This window comes from Ips typographus, linkage group LG9 (assembly GCF_016097725.1).
Source record: "Ips typographus isolate SLU linkage group LG9, UJ_Ityp_2.0, whole genome shotgun sequence".
NCBI lineage: Eukaryota > Metazoa > Arthropoda > Insecta > Coleoptera > Curculionidae > Ips > Ips typographus.
In genome coordinates this window covers 7,145,779-7,166,490 of record NC_138430.1, presented here as the reverse complement: position 1 = coordinate 7,166,490, position 20,712 = coordinate 7,145,779, and the positions used below count along the sequence as shown (strand labels likewise).

The window sequence follows — 20,712 nt, the reverse complement described above, 5'->3', positions numbered from 1 at the left end:
CCAAGCTTTGTGACTATTAAATCGACTTCTAGACACCTCAGTCTAAAAATTCGGATATTTCTTAATAAACTAGACTTAGTTTTTAGTGTTTTAAGGCTCTTTTCAGTGCCTCAAATCGAGTTTCAAGACTATCTTTACAAAGTTTTTGACTTATCAGGCCTAAAAGCCAGTTTGTCCACTGACCATAATCTTGAAAATGTTATTTCAAGCTTCTTCACTATTAAATTGACTTCTACACTCAAGTCAAGTGTCTTTAGTAATAAAAGTAAAAAATGTTGGTACCAAATGCTACAATAATACGTCTTGAGAACTAATTTTTAGAAATAAAATAGTCCGAAAATTTAATTTACTTCTAGACTTGTTGTCCAGACCAGAAAATTCAGTTGTACACCAATTGAAGTCTTGAAAATATACTTTTGGACTCTTTAGTCCTAGTAAAGTCAGATCTAGCATTAAAAGTCAACTTTTATATTATTTTTAGTAGTAAAAAATGAGTTTCATGCACAATACAATTTTTGTCTTGATTTCCGGACTTTTTTTAGTTCTTGAATGCCAGTTTCAGACACTCCACCAGGATGGCAGTCTGAGAAAGCGAATCATAAGACCATTCCTAGTAGTAAAAAAGTTTTTAGACTATTCAGTACAAATTTGGACTTTCACAAGTCTTGAATGTTCAGTTTTAAACTATAAAACGATTTTTTAAATTGAAATTTGGAGGACTGTATTTTCCTTAGGAAACGTTTTTCAGAAAAATGAAATAATGCAAGTCAACTTATTTTTTTGATTAGCTATCAAATGGTGAATTATTGACACTTAAAACTGGATCTTTATCGTTACTAGGAAAGCCTAAAACTCAAAAATTCTCAAGGTTCTGATGATTGAGTTGACATATTATGGAGAAGTACTGTGGTGTTCACCTATTTAAGCTTATTTACAAGCCTGACTGAACTCGGTTAAGTTTCAAATGACTTACATGGATAAACTGTGAAATTAATGAGACAATTAAAACTTAAACTCACCATCTTGACATTTTCGTTCGGAAGATTAATCGGTTAAGATGTCTTCCGGTTTTCCGCTAGCTTATTCCCCAAAAACCGACCCATTTTGTGGCACGAGCTCAACAAAGGGCCATCATGCAATAATTATAGACCCTTCGATGATCTGTTTGGTCGGCGCACGGCCCAACAATCTGCCACGGCAGATGTTATTCGGCAGGTGCCTCAAACAGCTGCTCTGTGGCATCTGATATTCCTTTATATTGTAAAATCGGGCTTTAGGTACACTCTTTTGGTCCACTCGACAGCATACCAGGAAGATCTATAGATTGTTGGACTGGTTACGTAAAAGCTTTTTGTTTGCAATACTTCACCACATCAGCTTATAACGGAATATGTTGATTTCATTGAAAGCCTCAGTGGGTGGTTTGTGATTGGTCAAAAAAAGCAGCTTTCAGCTTCCTGCTATTTCTTGACCAATCACACACTACAATCGTTGGTATAATTTACGCAAATACTACCTTAACTAATAAATAAGTCAATTTTTCAAAATGTAGCCCTTGAAATTTCCAACCTTTTGACCACCCTATACAGTCAGTGTCTTTATATAGGGTGATTTTTTTAGCTTCCACACCGAGCTGTTTTATGTAACCAAAGTTATAATCTTTCCTCTGTATGTTTCAATAATTGAAAGTACTAAAGGACTAGAAAGTTTTCTGCATAAGTACATCATTTTTAAATAATTGTCACAGACAATCAAATGTTTTTTAAATCCAATAGACCTAGACAAACTTCTACAAGAATTTGCTTAGACAACTAGGAAATACTTACTGGTTGTTATACCTGACTTTGATTCCATTCTTTGGTAATGGGAATATTTGAGATAAGAAAATCGCTAAGTATGCTTCAAGAATTCCCGTTGATCCGATTACCAATCGTACCTGTATCGGAATCCAGATTGTTTCCCACGACTACCAGCTGCTAAGAAAAAAGCAATAACCAATTTAAGCCATTACCGTCTTGGCTGCAGGATATCGGTATTTACAATATTGACACGAATCGAACGTTAAACTAAAACGCTTGGTATTATTCGCTCTCTTAAGATCTTAGCTTCGTTTAACCAAACTAATGAGTTAATTTCTCACGCCATATCATACTTGCTGTTTGCGAATAGGGAATATCGTATTTTAATACCGCATAGAGTATGATTAATTAAGAAACGGGAGATAAAACGATTTCGACCGGCGAATGGAAGGCAACATTGCGGTTTGAAAAATATAAAGCGTTTCAATACAATTTGATCGAATATTATGACCTTTATGAATATAACAGAAATCAGTTTATTTCCTTATAATAAACGTACAAGACTGGATATTTTCAGTCAATTCTGTTTATCGTGCTATTGTTCACAAGCACTTAACATTTTGATAGAAATGGCATATGGATGGAATGACAAAGATGAAACTGCAGTTTAAAAGCTGCATACTCTACACAACAACACATCGTTTCTCTTTTAGCAAACAGAGCCGTTCGCTTGGAGTAATTAAAATTTATGATAACAGGAAAGGCATGCAAACCGCTTCTAGCTATGCGAAAAAGTGGCTCTAGTGCTCTAGTCGTAACATTTCTCTCGGACAGTTTCCATCGCTTTGCGTGTTGTACCGCTATCGGTTTTCTATTAACCAGATGTTGCAAACGTCATAAAAAAAATCCGCAGGTAACATGGTAAACATCTTTTACGGGCAAACCCCATCAGATTGCACTGACTTATGGGTGACTTTAGATTTTATGAAGTTGTTTTCGACGTTAAACAGGGCGACATTCCACCATTTCATGCCAAACCATTGAAATGGTGTAAATGCTCTATAAGGTCGCTGCCTTCTTTTAATCCATACCATAAGGGACGCCACTGGTTTTCTGTTTGCTACATTTACTGATAAGAATTTGGTATCTTTAGTATTGACAGGATTTTTAAATATGCTCAATGAGTACATTGATAAATAAAACCCAAACTGTCAATAAATGATATACTAGAAACGCTTATACAACCAAACTACGTCTATGCGCTAAGATAAAAATACCCATTGAGGTTGCAGCAGTAAAACTTATTTATATTCTTTCGAAGTATTTGTTTGGCAATCCACTCATAACACTTTCTATAAAAACAACCATTGAAAATTCCAAATCTGTACTGCGCTACACTTTTCCAACCAATTTTAAGCTGACACTGTTTTGACTTCTTTTATTTGGTAACCAAACTTCTGCAAACTAAAATAAATGTTTACTCTACTGTATTAAGTTAAACGCTATAACGCCCTTGGCACATAATAAGTTCCTTATTTCTTAGGTTTGTTTTACCTAAATATATCAGCTTATCGTGATCATTCGAGTCGTGCACCGCGCCCAATATTAACGGAACTGCTCATATATTTGGTTTCCTAATCAATGGAAGAAATCTTGAAAAGAGCTTTCAGCACGTTTTATGGTACATTTAATTTTTATTTCCAAATGGCAGCAGGTTGAAATTTAATGAATGTATGAAGAATTATGTGTTGTGTGCCTAATCACGACCAGCATAGCCGTAAAACGCACTATAAACCGCGTTCTATGAATGTAATGGAAATTTTCTAAATTAAACGTGGGCGGTTTGAGTACCAAATTATCCAAAGAAAATACGCCTATTCTGGTGGGCGTTCATTTATTGTGTGCAAGCTTAATAATAATTGTTTCAATATTCGAACTCCCACATAGTTTGAACGATTGTTTCCACGAAAAACTGAAGGGTTTATTGCTAACAATACGTGCCTGATGGGCGTCTGCAGCAAAAGCATTTTTCACTCAGAAAATGTTTCATTTGTTGAATTTAGTTGCACGCATGGTTCAGGACTTATAAGGTTGTGTGGGCTCGATGAATACACGTTTGACCATGTCCATATTGGGTACCTGCACTTTTATAATAATAATAATTGCAAATCACGGCAACCAGTTTTGTTTTTATGGTCATCAAATCATTGTTCACTGTGCAGGTGAGCTAATACAAAAGTTTGCGAAAATTAGGACTCCAAACTGTTAATATTCTCGGTTTTTGTCTGAAAAACGCACCGACATTCTTCTCAGATTGCTTACGCTCCTGATTACTGTCATTACGCTCATTATTAACCTAAAATACTCGGCTGTCAAGGTGTTACATTCCAATCTACCGGAAAGCTGTACTTATCTCCGATAATGCCATTAGATGTTTTTGCTTTCAGGTCTTACTTAAAAAGGTTTGGAATAATTGACTTTCCATTTATATAACCAGTTACTATAGCTCGTTAGAAGTAATTTTTTAATAAATGTCGTGTTCAAATATTTGATTCAGATCAACTTTTACGTTTGGGTTTGATGATGTAATTTTTTCCAAACTTACTACAAGTAATACTTTTGTAAAATCTTTTATCAGTTTTAGCTTGAAATAATTGTAATTGTCAGGGACCTTGATACTACAATTACTACATAATTCGATTAAGCAACTTAAACTATAATTCTGAGGTCAAAAGTGTTATGGTGACCTTATAAACAATAATTGGAATTTCAAAGTGGGGCGATGCAAAAATTATTGTTTTTCCAGACAAATAATGTTTTTACCCTGGAGAAAATGTTTTACATTGTAAAACAGAGCAAACTAGCCTGCTTCATTACTGAAACACCTTGATATGGTATCACACTGCATTCAAATCAACCATATACAGGGTGGTCCAGTTCCCAAAAAATAAGTTGACTTGCATTATGTCATTTTTCTGAAAAACGTTTCCTAAGGAAGATACAGTCCTCCAAATGTCAATTTAAAAAATCGTTTTATAGTTTAAAACTGAACATCTAAGACTTGTGAAAGTCCAAATTTGTACTGAATAGTCTAAAAACTTTTTTACTACTAGGAATGGTCTTATGATTCGCTTTCTCAGACTGCCATCCTGGTTGAGTGTCTGAAACTGGCATTCAACAACTAAAAAAAGTCCGGAAATCAAGACAAAGATTGTTTGTATTGTGCATGAAACTCATTTTTTACTACTAAAAATAATATAAAAGCTGTCTTTTAATGCTAGAACTGACTTTACTAGGTCTAAAGAGTCCAAAAGTATATTTTCAAGACTTTAATTGGTGTACAACTCAATTTTCTGTTCTGGACAACAAGTCTAGAAGTAAATTAAATTTTCGGACTATTTTATTTCTAAAAATTAGTTCTCAAGACTATTATTGTAGCATTTGGTACCAACATTTTTTACTTTTATTACTGAAAAAACTTGACTTTTGGAAATAGTCTTAAACTCGATTTTTCAGTCTTAAAAAGCACTAAAAACAGTCTGAATTTCTTAGAGATGCTACAATTTATTGCACCTATGAGTGTAGAAGTCAATTTAATAGTGAAGAAGCTTGAAATAACATTTGCAAGATTATGGTCAGTGGACAAACCGGCTTTTAGGCCTGATAAGTCAAAAACTTTGTAAAGATAGTCTTGAAACTCGATTTGAGGCACTGAAAACAGCCTTAAAACACTAAAAACAGTCTAGTTTATTAAGAAATACCCGAATTTTTAGCACTGAGGTGTCTAGAAGTCGATTTAATAGTGACAAAGCTTGGAATGCTATTTTAAGTCTATGAAGAATGTAAAAATTGTTTTTTAAGTTTGCTATGTCAATAACTTGGTGAAGATAGTCTTGAAACTCGATTTTCCAAGCTGAAAGCAATTTTGAAGCACTAAAAATAGTCCAGAATTCGAAGAAAATGAAAAGCAAAATAAAAAGCACGAAAAGTTAGTTTTCAAGACAATTTTCATGAATCTAATGTCAATGTCCTGCATCTAAAACTATTTTCAAGACTAAAATATTGAAATTTGTCTTCAAATTATGAAAACTTACTTCAAATGCAAATTTTAAGCTTCTGAAGTCACTTTTCATTAGTTCAGTCACATTTTGGAGTTCAAGTCAATTTTTAAGGTTTAAATGTATGAATTTGTAGTAACAAATTCTTGAAAAAGTAGTTTTTATGTCTACAAGTCAATTTTTAGTATTAAAGTCTCTCGATTTGCATGAAAACTGGTTACAAACACAATTTTTAAGCTTCTGAAATTTTTATCTTTTCTAATTCAATTTTCAAAACTAAAGTCTTTTAGTTTGTCTGGAAACTATGAAAACTGGCTACAATAATATTTTTTAAACTTCTTAAGTGAATTTTCCGTTTCCAAGACAATTTTTAAGTTGGGTTGGGTTAGTTCTAGGTCTTTGACCGTAATAACGTGTAATAAAGTACTGGTTTCAAATTTGATCAATATTGCTCCAACGGTTTGACAGTTATGACAAAAAAAAAACGATTTTTTAAACAGAAATTTGATGTGCTGTATTTTCCTTAGGAAGCACTTTTCAGGAAAATGACATAATGAATGTCAACTTATTTTTTAATTGGCTATGGATTGGTGAATTATTGACATTTAAAACTGGACCACCCTGTATTTGCTAAATACGATTACACCATTTTGTAGATATACAGGGTAATTTCAATCTGACCCTGACCATTGAAATCATGGAAACTATGAAAGATACGAAAAAGTGTAAACTGGGACTGGATTTAAAGCTGGACCAAATGCTGTTTTAAAAATTTCGATTTTCCGGAAATATCCCAAAAAAAACTGAAAATTTATCCCAAAACTAAATGCATCTTATTTTCATTGCTACTTTTTTCTAATTCGTCTTCAACTGTGTGTCATTTCTAAAAATATAATTTTTTTAGTACCATGTCCCGAAAACTGCCAAAAAATGCCCTAATTTCAAAGTCAGTGACAAAATAATTCACAGCACATAATTATTTTTTATTCATTCATTAATAAGTTGTTTATTTTATGTAACTTACTAAAACCTATTGCGTTTTAATGTATTATTGCAACCTTGGCTCGTTTAGTCTGTTAAAATGGAGCAAAAAACACCAACAGGATCCTCCTTTGACGGTGAAACCACTCATAAGAACGGAAGAATCAATTTAAAGCAAAATACGTCGCAGAGAAAATCCCGACCAATTGAAACACCAGCCGGTGACTTGCCAAAATTAAACTGCGGAAGTCGCAGTCACAGACGAACAATTCGAAACAATAACAATTTCTCAAAATTGTTTCACTTAAAAATAAAATTGCAGTCATAAACACTGGGGAGCGTATCAGTTTCAAACGAACGCACTCAGAAAATTGTAATTGATTGCAAAAGAATGCTCACATGCAATATGTAAGAACTATTCGAATTAACAGTGTTATCTGTTCATCTAACGTCGATGATAATTAGTAGTTGCCAATGTGTATATCCTCTGTGAAACGCCCGCTTTAAGTTACTATATGGCCATAATGCAATTTGAACAAAGAGTTACACAATACTTTGTGAAAACTTTCACTTATCCTACCATTAGAATTATCTATGTGGGTGTAATAATAATTCATTACATCCCTTTATCGGCAACATTAACGTTTCATCTATTTGTCAAACATCAGCCCTTGATTGAATGAAAGACTTATCAAGAAAAAACCAAATCGACGCATTACATGCGTGGTATCCACGTAATCCGAGAGTGGGCCGAGATTACGATGGTAGGTGGATACATATTAGCATTTGATTGCTGGTAATTTATGATATGAGAACGAAATCAGCCAAATTAAGTGTTAGGTTAGTCATGGTATTGGAGCCAGGAATTATTATTACTTTTATGTGCATGTGTGAGTGCGCAATTTAGGGCCATTACATTGCCATTTGCTGTTCAGCCTGCAGCCTTTTGATAGAATCTACGTTATGGCTTGAGGAAGCCGCCAAAGACAATAACCGTTCGCCTATAATTGACTTTTACTTAAATGCGAAAGTCCCACGTTTCTCATGAGGTAGAAAATACTGAACCGTTAATGGTCCTTCTAGGAATCAAGGAACCTAACCTAGAGGATAAGATACCTGACTAGAAAGAAAAGAGGACCTTTTACCTCTACAAGCCGAAGAATAACTTTCTCGTTCAAAGAATGATATTCCAGAAATATAAAACGTCAATCAAGTTTATACAATTTATTTATAATTTGTTGTTTGTGACGTCTAAGCAACATTTTATAAAACAAAGCATCAACATTTTTTGTTTTTTTGTCAAAAAAGAAATTAAATTTATTACAGATTAAAATCTTATGTTTGAAGTTTTAAGGATTCTTGATTATGCTTTATCACCTCCAAACTGATAACAAGACATTCCCTAAACATGTTTTACAGCAAACATCCTCCGACATTGCCAAAATGATTCTCGAAAGGTTTCGATGACTTGTAGAGGGTATTCGCAATTTTTGAAACGTTTGCAGTACAATTTCCAAAATGGATGGAATTGCACCCAGAAATTTTTTGGGAGGTTTTTCAGTAGTATTTAGAAAACTTCAGTCAAGTCTCTGACAATTTTAACAAATTCTTCAAAAAATTTAGCAACCTCTGCAGCAGTTGAATGTAAACTCTCTTTCATCCATATGTAGCCTTTAAGATGTAACTCTCACTACAACAGTCAAATCCTAAGCAATGAATTTACTATGCAGCAGCATGTAACGTGACATTCTTACTATAAATATTTATACCAGTCTTCAATTTTATTACTTCTAATGAACAAAGCCATTAATATGCTCGTTGAGGTTCGTTAACAAAACGAAAAAATGTCTTGTGAAAACAACCTTTAATCTACTTTTGATAAGTATTACTAAACAGGCCACCAATTGCACAAATAATTACCAGAGGGTCATGACAATGCGATATAAATATGATAATGTGGTTTTAACAACGACCGTTTTTTCCAACCAAAAAAAAAACTGTCTCGGAGGTAAACGTGGTGTTTAACAGTTCGGAGACCAATTGTTATTCAAATTTTCTGTGTCGCAGAACAAAGCACAAAAGGCTATTTACATAGTTTTGGACGTCATTGTTTTCAGGGAAGAATAAGCTGAAATACACATGTTTTTCGGTCATACAGTATTAATTTTTTGTTTCGGTCAGCGTTGGGAATCCAGAACATTTACTACAAATCGTTTAGGTCGATGACATTTTAAGCTACTTTTTGTGTTTTTGTTCGAAACTATTCCCATCTATAATAATACTAACAACATTAATGTTTTTGGTAATTATAAAGTCCTCCCAGTAATCTGTTAATGGCAAAAAGCCACGCAACAAATTCTATTAAATTGATAAATGCAACAAAGCCACAAGGTAACAATGTAATGAAAATGGAAATTGCATTACCATCCCTACTGATAACTTATTTAACTTCAAACGTTTCAATATTCTGTGGTTCTTCAGTTTCAATTATTATTGCATATGGCCAACAAATTTAATTAAAGCTCAAACGCATAGAGAGATTGCTGCGCATCAAACAGTATTCATAAAGCACTTACAAGTATGTAGTTCAGTATGCTACGCCGATAAAGAACATAACGACCTCTGGATTCTATTAACATTCTTTGAATTCTAAAAATAATTTGTTTGTTGCTCATTGTGAACGTGAATAACTGATGATTATTTGGCCCCATCATGCGCTTAGTGACTCAGTAGGTTGTGTATTTTTAAATTATCCATCTTCAGTACTTTACCCTCGGTTAAGCTTTACAGATAAACACAATAAATAATAAGAACGTCCCTTATTTTTTCCAAAGTTATCATAATGTAAATTTGTCCAGCCTTGTATCTGTTGGTAATTAATGAACGTTGTCAAGCTTTGTTAAGAAACTAGTTCCTTAACCCTTAAAACGTACGAGCTTTGTTTAACCCACCTAAAGCGGTGTAATAGCAATTAATCTTTATAGATTACTGTTATACTGCACAGGGAAGTACGTAGTTGATCCATGTATTGCGTATCATAAAACATTTTTTAATGTCGACAGATTCCTTATCTTAAAAAGCATTGTTTGTAAACTGTTTTGTTTTAATTTAAAGCAAATAGGTACCTGAACTATGAACACACAGTTCAATGTACTATAAAAATTTATTTGATTAACTCAAAATCAATATTTACAGATCATAAAAAATGTATTTATAGTATACCTACTACTCTTAAGTCCAGAAGTATTAGTGTAAATTGTTCCTAGTTAGTGATTGGTCAAGATGAAAGCTGCTTTTTTGACCAATCACAAACTATACCCTCTCTCTTATGTCCACATTAGCATCTCTGCACAGTGTGATTGGTTAAAAAAAAGCAGCTTTCAGTTTGCTTTTATTGACCAATCACAAACCACAAACAGTTTATGCAAATACTGCATAAGTAGACTTCTTTTGACATATAATTAAGGATAGATATCACCAAAATTAGCTATTTACACTGCTGCATATATCTACGTTTTCTGATTTTGAATGAACTAAGTGTTTTTGCGACCAATCTGATTTAAAAGCACGTTCAAAGTGTCAAGTATCATTAGAAATTCCGCGTTTTGTGTAACCAAAACAACGAAACCGTAAATATCAGTTTTGGGTCACGCACCATAATTACTGCTAATTTCTGAAACCGATATACAGGAAAACAAACCCAAAATTAAAGTGATTCGGTAACGAAAAGCATTTATGTGCATACGTAATATAAAATTGATTAAAGATATGCCAGACATAAAAAAAATTAAATCACTAGAACCTTCCACTACCTTTCTGGGACAAATCAAATTTTTTTTTTTCAATTTTTGAAAAGTTGTAATTTTTTTATTGAAACTCCTATCAATTTCACTAAATTGTCATTAGAAAAGGGATAGAAAATACTACAAAATGAGCCTAAAAATGCTTACTTAGTAAATGCTTATTTTACCTAATTTAAGGTCTTTTGGTATAAATATGTCTTGTCATATTATATCTTATTACTGGCTATCCTATCAATTCTAAATCACACTAACTGCAAAATTTGTAGAACTAAAATAATCCACTACTTCCTGTTTAGTAGAATGACATTATTCATTGATGAAATAAGAAAACTCTTCCGCGAAAATGATTCATTTAATTTTCTCAAATGATATCAACACAATTGTTTACATTTAGGCGCCATATGGATGAATGAATGTTGAGATAAAAAAAGTGACAAATTATTGCAAATTGTTAGTCAATGTAAGCAACCACATTTTGTTGTTAAATATCTTATATACTGCAGGTGTCATCCAAACACCTGCTACCACTAGAACCCAGAATGTTTTGACTCTGTCTCTCTTAGAAACTTGGGATGGCTTGCGTTTAGATTTGTTTATGCAGCATAAAATACCGGATATGTCGAGTCGATTTCACGGTGGAAATAAAGAGAGGCTCACTTCCGTTTGTTGTGTATTTATATATCGACAAAGAAAGCCGTTTCGGGTTTTGTTTTCTAGATAGGACCCGCACGATGCGGCTGTTAACTTCATTATCTACCCACAGTTTCGACGAACGGGTTTTATTTAGACTTATTTGGTTCTGTTGGGTCGTTTTTAGACGTCTGACTAAGAGACACAATTTTAAATGATATTTATTTGCGCCCCTCTTTAGGTTATATTGTTTTAATCCAGTTAAGAAAGGACATCATGCTGCCTTGATATACGACCAACAATTGTGACTAAGAGCCAAACCAAACGATATTTTTGTAGAAGAGTTTCTGCTGTGAACATTGACCCTACAATCAATGAGGGATATCCAAAAGTTGTAATGAAAAGGTCAAAGAAAACTCAATTAATTTATGACTTTAAAGGGCAAAACCCAAACAGAAGCAGCCATACGACAGCTAAATGAGATAAAGTTCTAATTTGCATTTTTATATTTCAAGTAACCATCATGATAATATGTGGCCTTTAGATAATATCTTCGAAGATCATTAAATTAGAGGAGATAAAAGGTTGACCTTCTCAAATTCCTGATTTAGCGCCCCCAGACAGGCAAATTTAGCTTAATTTGATAATTTTTCTGTCAAATTTACTGAGATACATACATTCTTATGGGCTGTGCATATTTTGAAAAATTGACTTTTACCATAAACACTCTTGAAAAAGACTATTTACCTTGACTGTCTCTTATGTAGTTTTTCCTCCATCTTTGTCGCAGCAGTTCTTTCTCGTTACCGTTTTAATCGATTTCCACAGCTTTATCATTGTTATCTCTAAATCGTTACTTCCTCTCATTTTGCATAATACCTGGAAATATGAATCGTTATTTTTGTACACAATAAAGTGCTTACTGAATAAAATTCTTGATAATGTTACTAGAATTTTTACTTTATCACAAAACTTTTCCACTTAAAAGCTTTATGTCACCTACACTGAAAATGAAACAAAAATAAGTTGACGTCATAGCCAGAAAAAATTGCACGCAAAGATTGCAAGTTTAGATAAAATTTAAAATATTACAAAATTTGTTCACACACTTTCCAATAAACATTAAAATATGAACTTTAGATAAGTAAGATTCACGTCAAGCTACATAAACCTGGCAACAGCGCTAACCTGTTGGCGTAAACGTTTGAACTTTATGACGTCATCCTACATTAGTCTGATTTTCTGTATAGCTAATTTATAGTGAGTTATCAGTGGAGCAGAGCATTTCTGAACCAACTTAAAAACAATTTCTACACTGCTCAGCTTATTTTGTAAGTTGGTATAAACGTGCAACTGGTCAAGTATAATACCGACTAATTTGAATGAATAATAATTGTTGTTGTTTGGAAAACATTCACTCAATCAACAGTAAACACACTGCTTCAGACTGGCGACTGTAAACAAATCTAAAGGCACCAAACATGTGGAAATTTGTTCAAGATGTGAGAGTGTTTATCGAATTTTCGAAACCGTAATATCGAAAAATCCCACGAGAAGTGGTGATTATGAGAACCCCATAATCTAGGGGTGACAGTATCGTATTACTCATTTCACATGGGAAACTAATAATCCAGACGATAGAGTCTTCCAGCGTCACATGACGTAACACAGATAATGTATTTTTTTGTTATAACGTAGATTTTTCGTTTTTTTATAAATAAATAAGGTTATTTTCCTTACATCAAGGTAATCGAATGAGACGCAATATTTTTTTTAAACGCTAAATGTTGTTCGGCATTGTAATAAGTTTAATAATAAAAACTGACGTAACCAACCTCGGGCAGCTTTGTTGTTGGCGAATTCAAAGAGTAATTGGTAAACCGAATCTCGTTGACCCTGGTAGGTCCCCCCCCGAAAATGGGGCTCCCAAAACTGCTTTTTCTTATAGCCAGTGGCGCACCTAAAAGTTGAAAATGCTAAGACAGGTACAAATTATTACTATCAATAATGTAGATTAGTTATATGGCGCTTGATAAGAGATAGCAAATAAAAATCTCATCACAAAGGTGCAAAGCAATTCGCTGAAATTGTTACACAAAACGTCATTAATGTTGAAAATATAATGTTATAGACAAAAATTATGTTTTTTTAAGTGTTAAAAAATCATAAATTCTCTTTACTAGTACGATTACCGAAAAGCAACAGTGAATTACAATATAAAATACTGATGAGAATGAATAGTTTCATCAGTAACAGATACCTAATCAACGATACAACGATAAAAGGTTATCACTCTGATAAATCTTTATATAAATATAAGAAATATATAGTACACGACCTGTATTCCCAGTTTTAAAGGGAACATAAACAATTCTGTAAACAAAATACGATTAAATTACGAAACAACGATTTGCTTCAGATGAAATTATATTTTTTTAGTTTACATAATTGTTTATAATTTGAACCTTGTGTTGGTGACAGTGAAAGTTCCTGGCAATCGACCAAAAGTTTTATAAATAAATAAAAAGGATAATTCACCGCAGTTGGTATTACTTTTAGTGATTCAAAGGTAAGTTTTAGTGCTTAAATAACTCCGATTCTCGATTCAAGACCATCACGTGAACATCCTACACATTTGCCAACAAGACAACTGACGTTATTCGTGAAAAGAGAGTTGCGTGAGATTTTTGGACACGTGATGGTCAATTTTCGTGAATCAGACTATATTCAAATACCGTCACACACGAGCATCTGTTTGAGAAACGTCACGGCAATCTTATCGTTGACAAACTGTAGATCTCGTCGCCTCCTATTGGCGTTTCAAGATAAGAGATACTCCCTCTGGTGATCAGTTTTGAAAACAGTTTTGGGTATTCCAGCTGTCATTTCTCTGTTTGTTTACGTTGATTTTGGTTAGGAATTTAGCACTAATTTCATAAATATGAAATGACAGTGTCATATTATTTATAATTTGAGGTTATGAACGTGTTGTGTCCTCTTCCTTGAAGGTAAGCAAAACGTTATTACTAAAACCATTTTTTTAAAATTATTTTTGCAAAATGCAGGCTGCCTCAAAACTCACATAGGTACCAGTGTATGTATCAAGTATTAAGTTTCGGCCGTATAGTCCTGGGTGCGTATTCTTGAAACGAGGGAAGGGAGTTATCAAGTGAGAGACTTGTAGAATGTGACAGGAATCACAGTTATTGTCAGCTTTTGTCACATTCTATCAACACTTCCCCTGAGATTTCCGTTCCCTGCTTTCAAGAATTAGGCCCCTGGCAGCTTAAGGCCGTAAAACCAAAAGAAGAAGAAGTATTAAGTTTACTGTACTAGAAAGCACTTGTACTTACCACTATGAGTATTGTGTAACCTCGAGTCTTGACTTTAAACCGGAAAAATTCATCTAATCCCCAAAAAAACTCAATTTCCACAATAGTGACAAAATGTCACTTCTATTTCCGCCATATTGAAATTTTTGAAAAGCACCTTTCAGTCTGTCACAAATCAAGACGTCTTTGACTTCTGTCACTGCTACTTGTGCGAAATCAATGAAATGACAAAGCAGTGCTAGACAGTACATGAGCTCGTATTGGTAAGACGAAACGTGTTTTCAAAATGATTATTCAGTAGCTACTGTGAAGTATATTGTTTTTGAGCTTTAAGAAGTACTGAGCCATGTAAACTCCTTACGGTAGACTGGTCAAAGGCACAGTCAAATGAATAATGTTATAAAAGAGTCACTTTGATGTTTGGCTCCTTTTTAACATACAATAATTACCTACACATGTTATGAATCATGGGTTTACAATAATAATTATAGTTTATAGTAAATTGGTTGCAAAACAACTGATAGAAGGTAATACATAAGAACTCCTACACTTGTGTAAATATTTTGATATAAACAAGAGGTCACAGTGTTGTTTTTCATAACATGTAATCTGATATTTGGTAGATTGCAGTGTCAAGGTACATGTTTTTCACCTTTTATTGGAAATCCAGAAAAATAATTAATTTTTGTTTACATAAACACCAACAACTGGTCTATAAAATTTTAAAATTCATTTCATCACCAGAAAACAATGAGTTTCTGCAAAAATCTTTTTTTGAGGATGTGAGTATAAATACAGTGGAGTGTAGTATTCTCTATATGCGTTGCTGTTCCGTTTCTACTCGTGAGTTTTCATTTGTGAAACGTAAACGCCTATTCGGTATTGAATTTCCAAACGCAGACAGACAAGGCAACCTATACTCTCTAGAGTGAGAGGAGTTATTTCCGATTCAGTTTCGCCTGCCTTGGTCCGTAATTCAAACTATATACTAGTTTCTCACGCTCATTCGTTCCTACAACATCTGATCGTGTTTTTGTTTACGTTTTTTTTTTCTTTTGGGCCGCTATAAAACCAGCTAGTGTATACGTCAGACTTTCCCACACTTTGATACCTCTACGGATTTACTTAGATGTGGAAATTTCCAGTTTTCGACTTTGACGCAAGAACGTAAGTAACAAATATTTCCAGCCGGGGATCGTAAAAGTCCGTGGAAAATTCTCATGGCGACGACAACGTCGTCCCGACGATTTTTAATCGATTTTCTCTGTAGCCTGCAAACGACATTGAAAAACATTTATGTTTTACACGTAATTGCTCTTTAAACTATGACGCATAAGCGTATAATTTGCAAATCGGCCAGTCTCTTTTCATTCATTCATTCATAAGAAAATCTTAGAAACAAGTAATTGGCTGAAGTGCACGGCTGTGTATTAATGGTTCACATTGCTCCCAGCGAAAAATCAATACTCTTGTGTAACTTTATATTAGATTGTCCTTTATAGTTCCATGGTTCACTGTTCTATAGGGATTTTCATTATGTAAGTAGACACATCATATTTTATTTTGTTGCGCAAGAATTCAAATTGTTAAATTCCTCTTTGACATTTTTTGTTTTAACTAAACAATTCAAAGTAAATAAAACACAAATTTGCATTTTAAGTAATCAAAAATACTGCTTGAATTATAGGAACGTGTGCTTAAGTGTATAGACATCAAAATTGTTTTTAGAGTATAATACTTCTTACCTAAATAAAATATTAATAATTAATTTAAAGAATAAGACAGAATAATATTTTTGCATGATCACAAATAGCTAGAAATACCTGTCTGACATAGATTCCTGTCTGACTTCATCTGCATTTTACTTTGATGTGTATTTATTTAGGCTCTGTTTACATAACTTTTGGTTAAATCAAATTATTGTAAAGCCTGGTTCACCTAGAACACTTGAAAATTTCATATATTTTATGAATACCTATGAATTACAGATCAAAAATCCATGTTTAGATAGTCAAATTTGATTTTTGATTAATCTTTCCAACCCATTATATGTATTTGTTTCTTTATAAAACATACCAATTTTGTCAAAAATCCCTGCTCTAAAACTATGTGAATTGGGACGTTTTGGTGAAAGGGGAGTTAATCAGCCCTTCAGTAATTTGTAGTGCACTGTTGCCAAGTGGCGTGAAAAGCAAACACCCTCAGGATAGCAATTACCAGTCCAATACCTTATCAAACATACCTATAACTAACTAACCTTTGGTTTAAAATTCAGCCTAAATAACCATTGTCTTGATTGGTTCTTCCATCAAATCTCTCATGTATTCTGTATGTACTTTATGCTCTTGTTCTTTAGAGGGTAGCACTTTCAATTGGATTTCTTCTATGGTGCTAAACTGTATTGAACTCCTGTCCCCTGTAAAACTGCTTTACCTGCAATTTTGACTGAATAACTTTTCAAATTCATTGGAAAACAACTTGCCTACAAAGATTGATCAATAACTCACAAAAAACTTTGTTAAAAACAAAAATATTATAAACAATTTGAAAAAAGTAACTAAACTGCCAAACAAAATTTGTGGTTATGTATGTTGTGTTCATAAAAACAAATATCACGTGGCAGTATTGTTAACCGTGTGGTATAGTGTCGCGTGACCCCATGTCTAAGGTTTTTTGCAAGTTTTTTGTCAATGTCATTTTTTCTGCTGTTGCCATATCTTGCAATAAATACTGGATTAGAGTTACTTTAAATTTTTTTGTAGGAAAACTCGAAATTCTTTTTGAACTACGCCACTGGTATAAACAAGACAGCCTTGCTATAAGAGCTAAACATTCAAGTAAGACGACTAACGAGTTTCTACAATCGTTCAAAGAGTTATCGGTTTCTTCCTTACAAAGTTTGGTTTTATTAATAGTGCCTCTGGTACAAAAAAAAAACAAAGCAAACATAAGTCAATTAAGGGCCATTAGAATTCGTTTATGTTACGAGTTAAGTGTGGACGTAAACTGAAACGATTTTGAATCGTAAACAAAAACGTTACACTTTGTGTCTAGCTCAGAAATTGTCGTATTGTTCTGTACCATTAAAATGGTAAGATCCAATTGCCTGACCTCGATGGTAAATAAGATTAGGTTTTCGGTTTGCGGCAACGAGTTTGCGGCTCGTCCTTTTGAGACTTGGCAACGGCGCCCGCATACTTCACTGACTGGTTGTTCATGTTGGCAGACTCGGCAGACTGGCACTGTTCGCCTTTCTGGTTGGTTGTTGTGTGGTATCGCGGACTTGTGTACGTGTGCAGTCATCAAAATTTTAAATTAATGCCTTTTGACCTGTTATCTAGTGCAAAAATCTCTGTTTTGGACTTTATTCAAGGTTAGTAACATGTTTTGTTACGTTGTGGACTATGTAACATTAGTAGAAATCGTTCACCAAAGTAGGTTGGGAAAGTAGCTGTTGTTAGCAATTATCAGCCATATGTCGTAGCCTTGTTGTGAGTTTTCAGTCTGTTTATCGCAAATATATTGTTATGTGAACGTAATTTCAATTTCAGAACGTTTCGATAACGCTAGGGCACGATATAAGGCCGATTTTCACATCGGCATTCCATTAGTCTGTGGTAGGTACACAAGATGCCGGCTTTTCCGAGAATCCGTCTGGAGGGCCTCGGTGTGGGTCTCTATTGCCGTCTCCGTCTTTTCGATGTTGCTTTTTTTCTGTTTCCGCTGCTCGGTCATTGATGTGATCTCTGTGGAATGTGGTAGAGCTGGTAGTATGGGCGCCTTCGGGGGCAGTGAGGGGCGCGGGCCGATGGAATGTTGGAACTCGTGAATGGTCTCTGAATTCCAATGGTGTCGCCGTCCTTTTTCAACGTCGGTACCGGCCTGGTACTGGGACCATTTATTGCCGACAAATACTCGCGCTAGCGTAACGAGCCCCACTTTGTTTTAAAAGAAAGTTGCTCCCCGGATACTGTTATATGGAATTTTATTCTATATTGCCAATTAGTTTCAATGAAGTTACGTATTGTTTCCAACTAGCCCTTTTCCTTATTAAGTTTTTTATTTCATAATGAATGAAGTATTATGTAATAAGGTGGTTCTAATCAATAGTAGGTAATGAAAATGTATGATATTTTTTGTAAACACATATAACGGCATTCGTTTTCAAGCTCCATAGGCGAAGCAGAGCGTTTTTGACGTCACGATGACGTAATTTGGCAAAATCATAGATTGACCAATTGTCAAACTACGTCATTGTGACGTCAAAAAAGCTCTGCTCGCTCCATGGAGCCTGAAAAACGAATGCAACCTTAGACAATAACACTTAACAGAAATTACAGTGCCTGGTTCAAAGATTGATAAAAACTTGATGTTCAGAGGGCGTCAGCGTCATATATTAGTATAATAAGTTGTATTGTTAATACAGTATTAAGGAAAAAATTGACAAAACTAAGCAAAGTAATTTTGTTGCAGGATTGCTGGACTGTGGGTGGATCTAAGCTAAAACTATGAGTGGGGGAGTTACAAGTTTGCCGCCATTACGTTTAACTGACAACCATTTCACAGCGTCGCCGTCAATCGGCGACTTCTTGGACAACAGCAACAAATCTCCAACAGCCAGTGTCTCCTTCCAGGCTTTCGATTACGCCAGCTATGAGGATAGACTGAAATCGTTTGAAGATTTTCCCCATAAAAACGTATCGAAAGAGGCCTTCGCCAAAGCCGGCTTTTACTATACAGGGCGAAATGACTTAGTCAGATGTGCGTTCTGCAATATAGAAGGATATCAGTGGAACGCCGGTGACGATCCTGCCCTAGACCATAAAACGTGGAGCCCTCAGTGCTGTTTTGTTATGTCATTATCTGGGCCAAACAATTCGCGTAGTGTAGACACTTGTGGACTGTACGGTGGCGAAATTCTTCCTAATTCGGTCTCGGAGAACGAAGTTCCTTCTAAAAAATTCGGCAAAAAAGTGAAAAGGCCGATCCATCAAGACAAATCTTTGTTCGAAAGTCGGCTAAAGACATTCGGTGCTTGGCCGAAGGCGATGAAACAGACCCCACACGATTTGGCTGAGGCTGGACTGTTCTACGTCGGCGTGGGGGACCAAACCATCTGCTTCCATTGCGGTGGCGGTTTAAAAGACTGGATGGAATCTGACGATCCCTGGGAGGAGCACGCTTACTGGTATCCTAATTGTACGTATTTGTACGCAAAGAAAGGACAAGACTATATTAGTGAAGTAAAAGAGAAAAGAGATCCGCGAGTTGGCTTGGCTTCAACGAGCTCGTCTAGTTCCGAGTCAGAGTCTGAAACCAAAGAAAAAACTAGCCTGAACGGCAACAAAGCCGAGAAAAAATCAGAGAACGGCAAGGAAGGTGAGGCTGTTGTAAATAACATTTGCGGAGTTTGCTTGGAGAATCAAGTGAGTGTTGTGTTTGCCCCTTGCGGACATTTTAGCTGCTCGGACTGTTTCCCTTCCCTTACTACTTGTCCGTTTTGTCGGAAGCCTTTAGAATCCATGTTAAGGATTTTCCTACCTACTGCATAGAGAACTTTTTCCTAAATCTCAATCACTTTTGCACTAAACCTGCCATTTTCAATCATATATGGTACTTTTATTGATATTCAATAAACTGGTTATCTAATACATATTTATAGTACATCTGTAAGTGTTAGAACCAAATTAAAGTGATTGGGGTAACTATTAATTAGTATGGAACCTAAATTCTAGTCATACTGTTTGATGTTAATAACTATACTTCAAATTAAAAGTGTTAATTTCTCTAAAATTTTGCCTTCCGTTTATATTAGAGATATTAATTCAGAAGTCTATTTTTATACTTTGACTTTTAGAAGCGTCAGTACAAATTTTTAGTTTTTAAGTATATTTACTTTATTCTACGCTTGATTTAGCCGCAGGACGCTTTTACTAGTGTTTCACCTACTTTAGTTGATCGACTGCAACCATCCATATCTTTAATAGACTTTAATATTGACATTTCACTGCACTGTTAAATATATGTTTAAACTAAGCCGGCGAATCGTAGTGAATGTAATATTGTATGTTTGGTTTTTGTGCCACTTACATATATATATTATTTATAA

At 34.4% G+C, this 20,712-nt stretch overlaps 1 protein-coding gene and 1 long non-coding RNA gene across 14 annotated transcripts in view; one reads left to right on the top strand and one right to left on the bottom strand.

The window, feature by feature from the left end:
- LOC145734251 (uncharacterized) overlaps nt 1-17,249 on the bottom strand; it is a 27,959-nt gene extending 10,710 nt beyond the window's left edge. For 4 of the 10 annotated variants that reach the window (XR_014179384.1, XR_014179387.1, XR_014179383.1 and 1 more), the window contains exons 1-4: nt 14,007-14,296; nt 13,107-13,231; nt 12,019-12,150; nt 1,020-1,317 (exon numbers count right to left, since the gene is read on the bottom strand). This is a non-coding gene — a long non-coding RNA (uncharacterized LOC145734251). Of the gene's footprint in view, nt 1-1,019; nt 1,318-1,826; nt 1,977-12,018; nt 12,151-13,106; nt 13,232-14,006; nt 15,462-16,860 lie in introns of those variants that run through there. The other 6 variants (XR_014179385.1, XR_014179386.1, XR_014179390.1 and 3 more) reach the window with 6 other exon arrangements.
- LOC145734241 (death-associated inhibitor of apoptosis 1-like) lies at nt 13,615-20,712 on the top strand. Of its 4 annotated transcripts, none has more exons than XM_081987505.1 (2): nt 13,615-13,840; nt 19,077-20,712. In XM_081987505.1, the coding sequence occupies exon 2, from the start codon at nt 19,112-19,114 to the stop codon at nt 20,153-20,155; it is 1,044 nt and encodes a 347-aa protein (XP_081843631.1). In that variant the 5' UTR covers nt 13,615-13,840; nt 19,077-19,111; the 3' UTR covers nt 20,156-20,712. The 4 variants fall into 4 exon arrangements, with proteins under 4 accessions (XP_081843631.1, XP_081843630.1, XP_081843632.1 ...); XM_081987504.1 differs by lacking the exon at nt 13,615-13,840 and adding an exon at nt 15,572-15,770; XM_081987506.1 differs by lacking the exon at nt 13,615-13,840 and adding an exon at nt 15,987-16,141.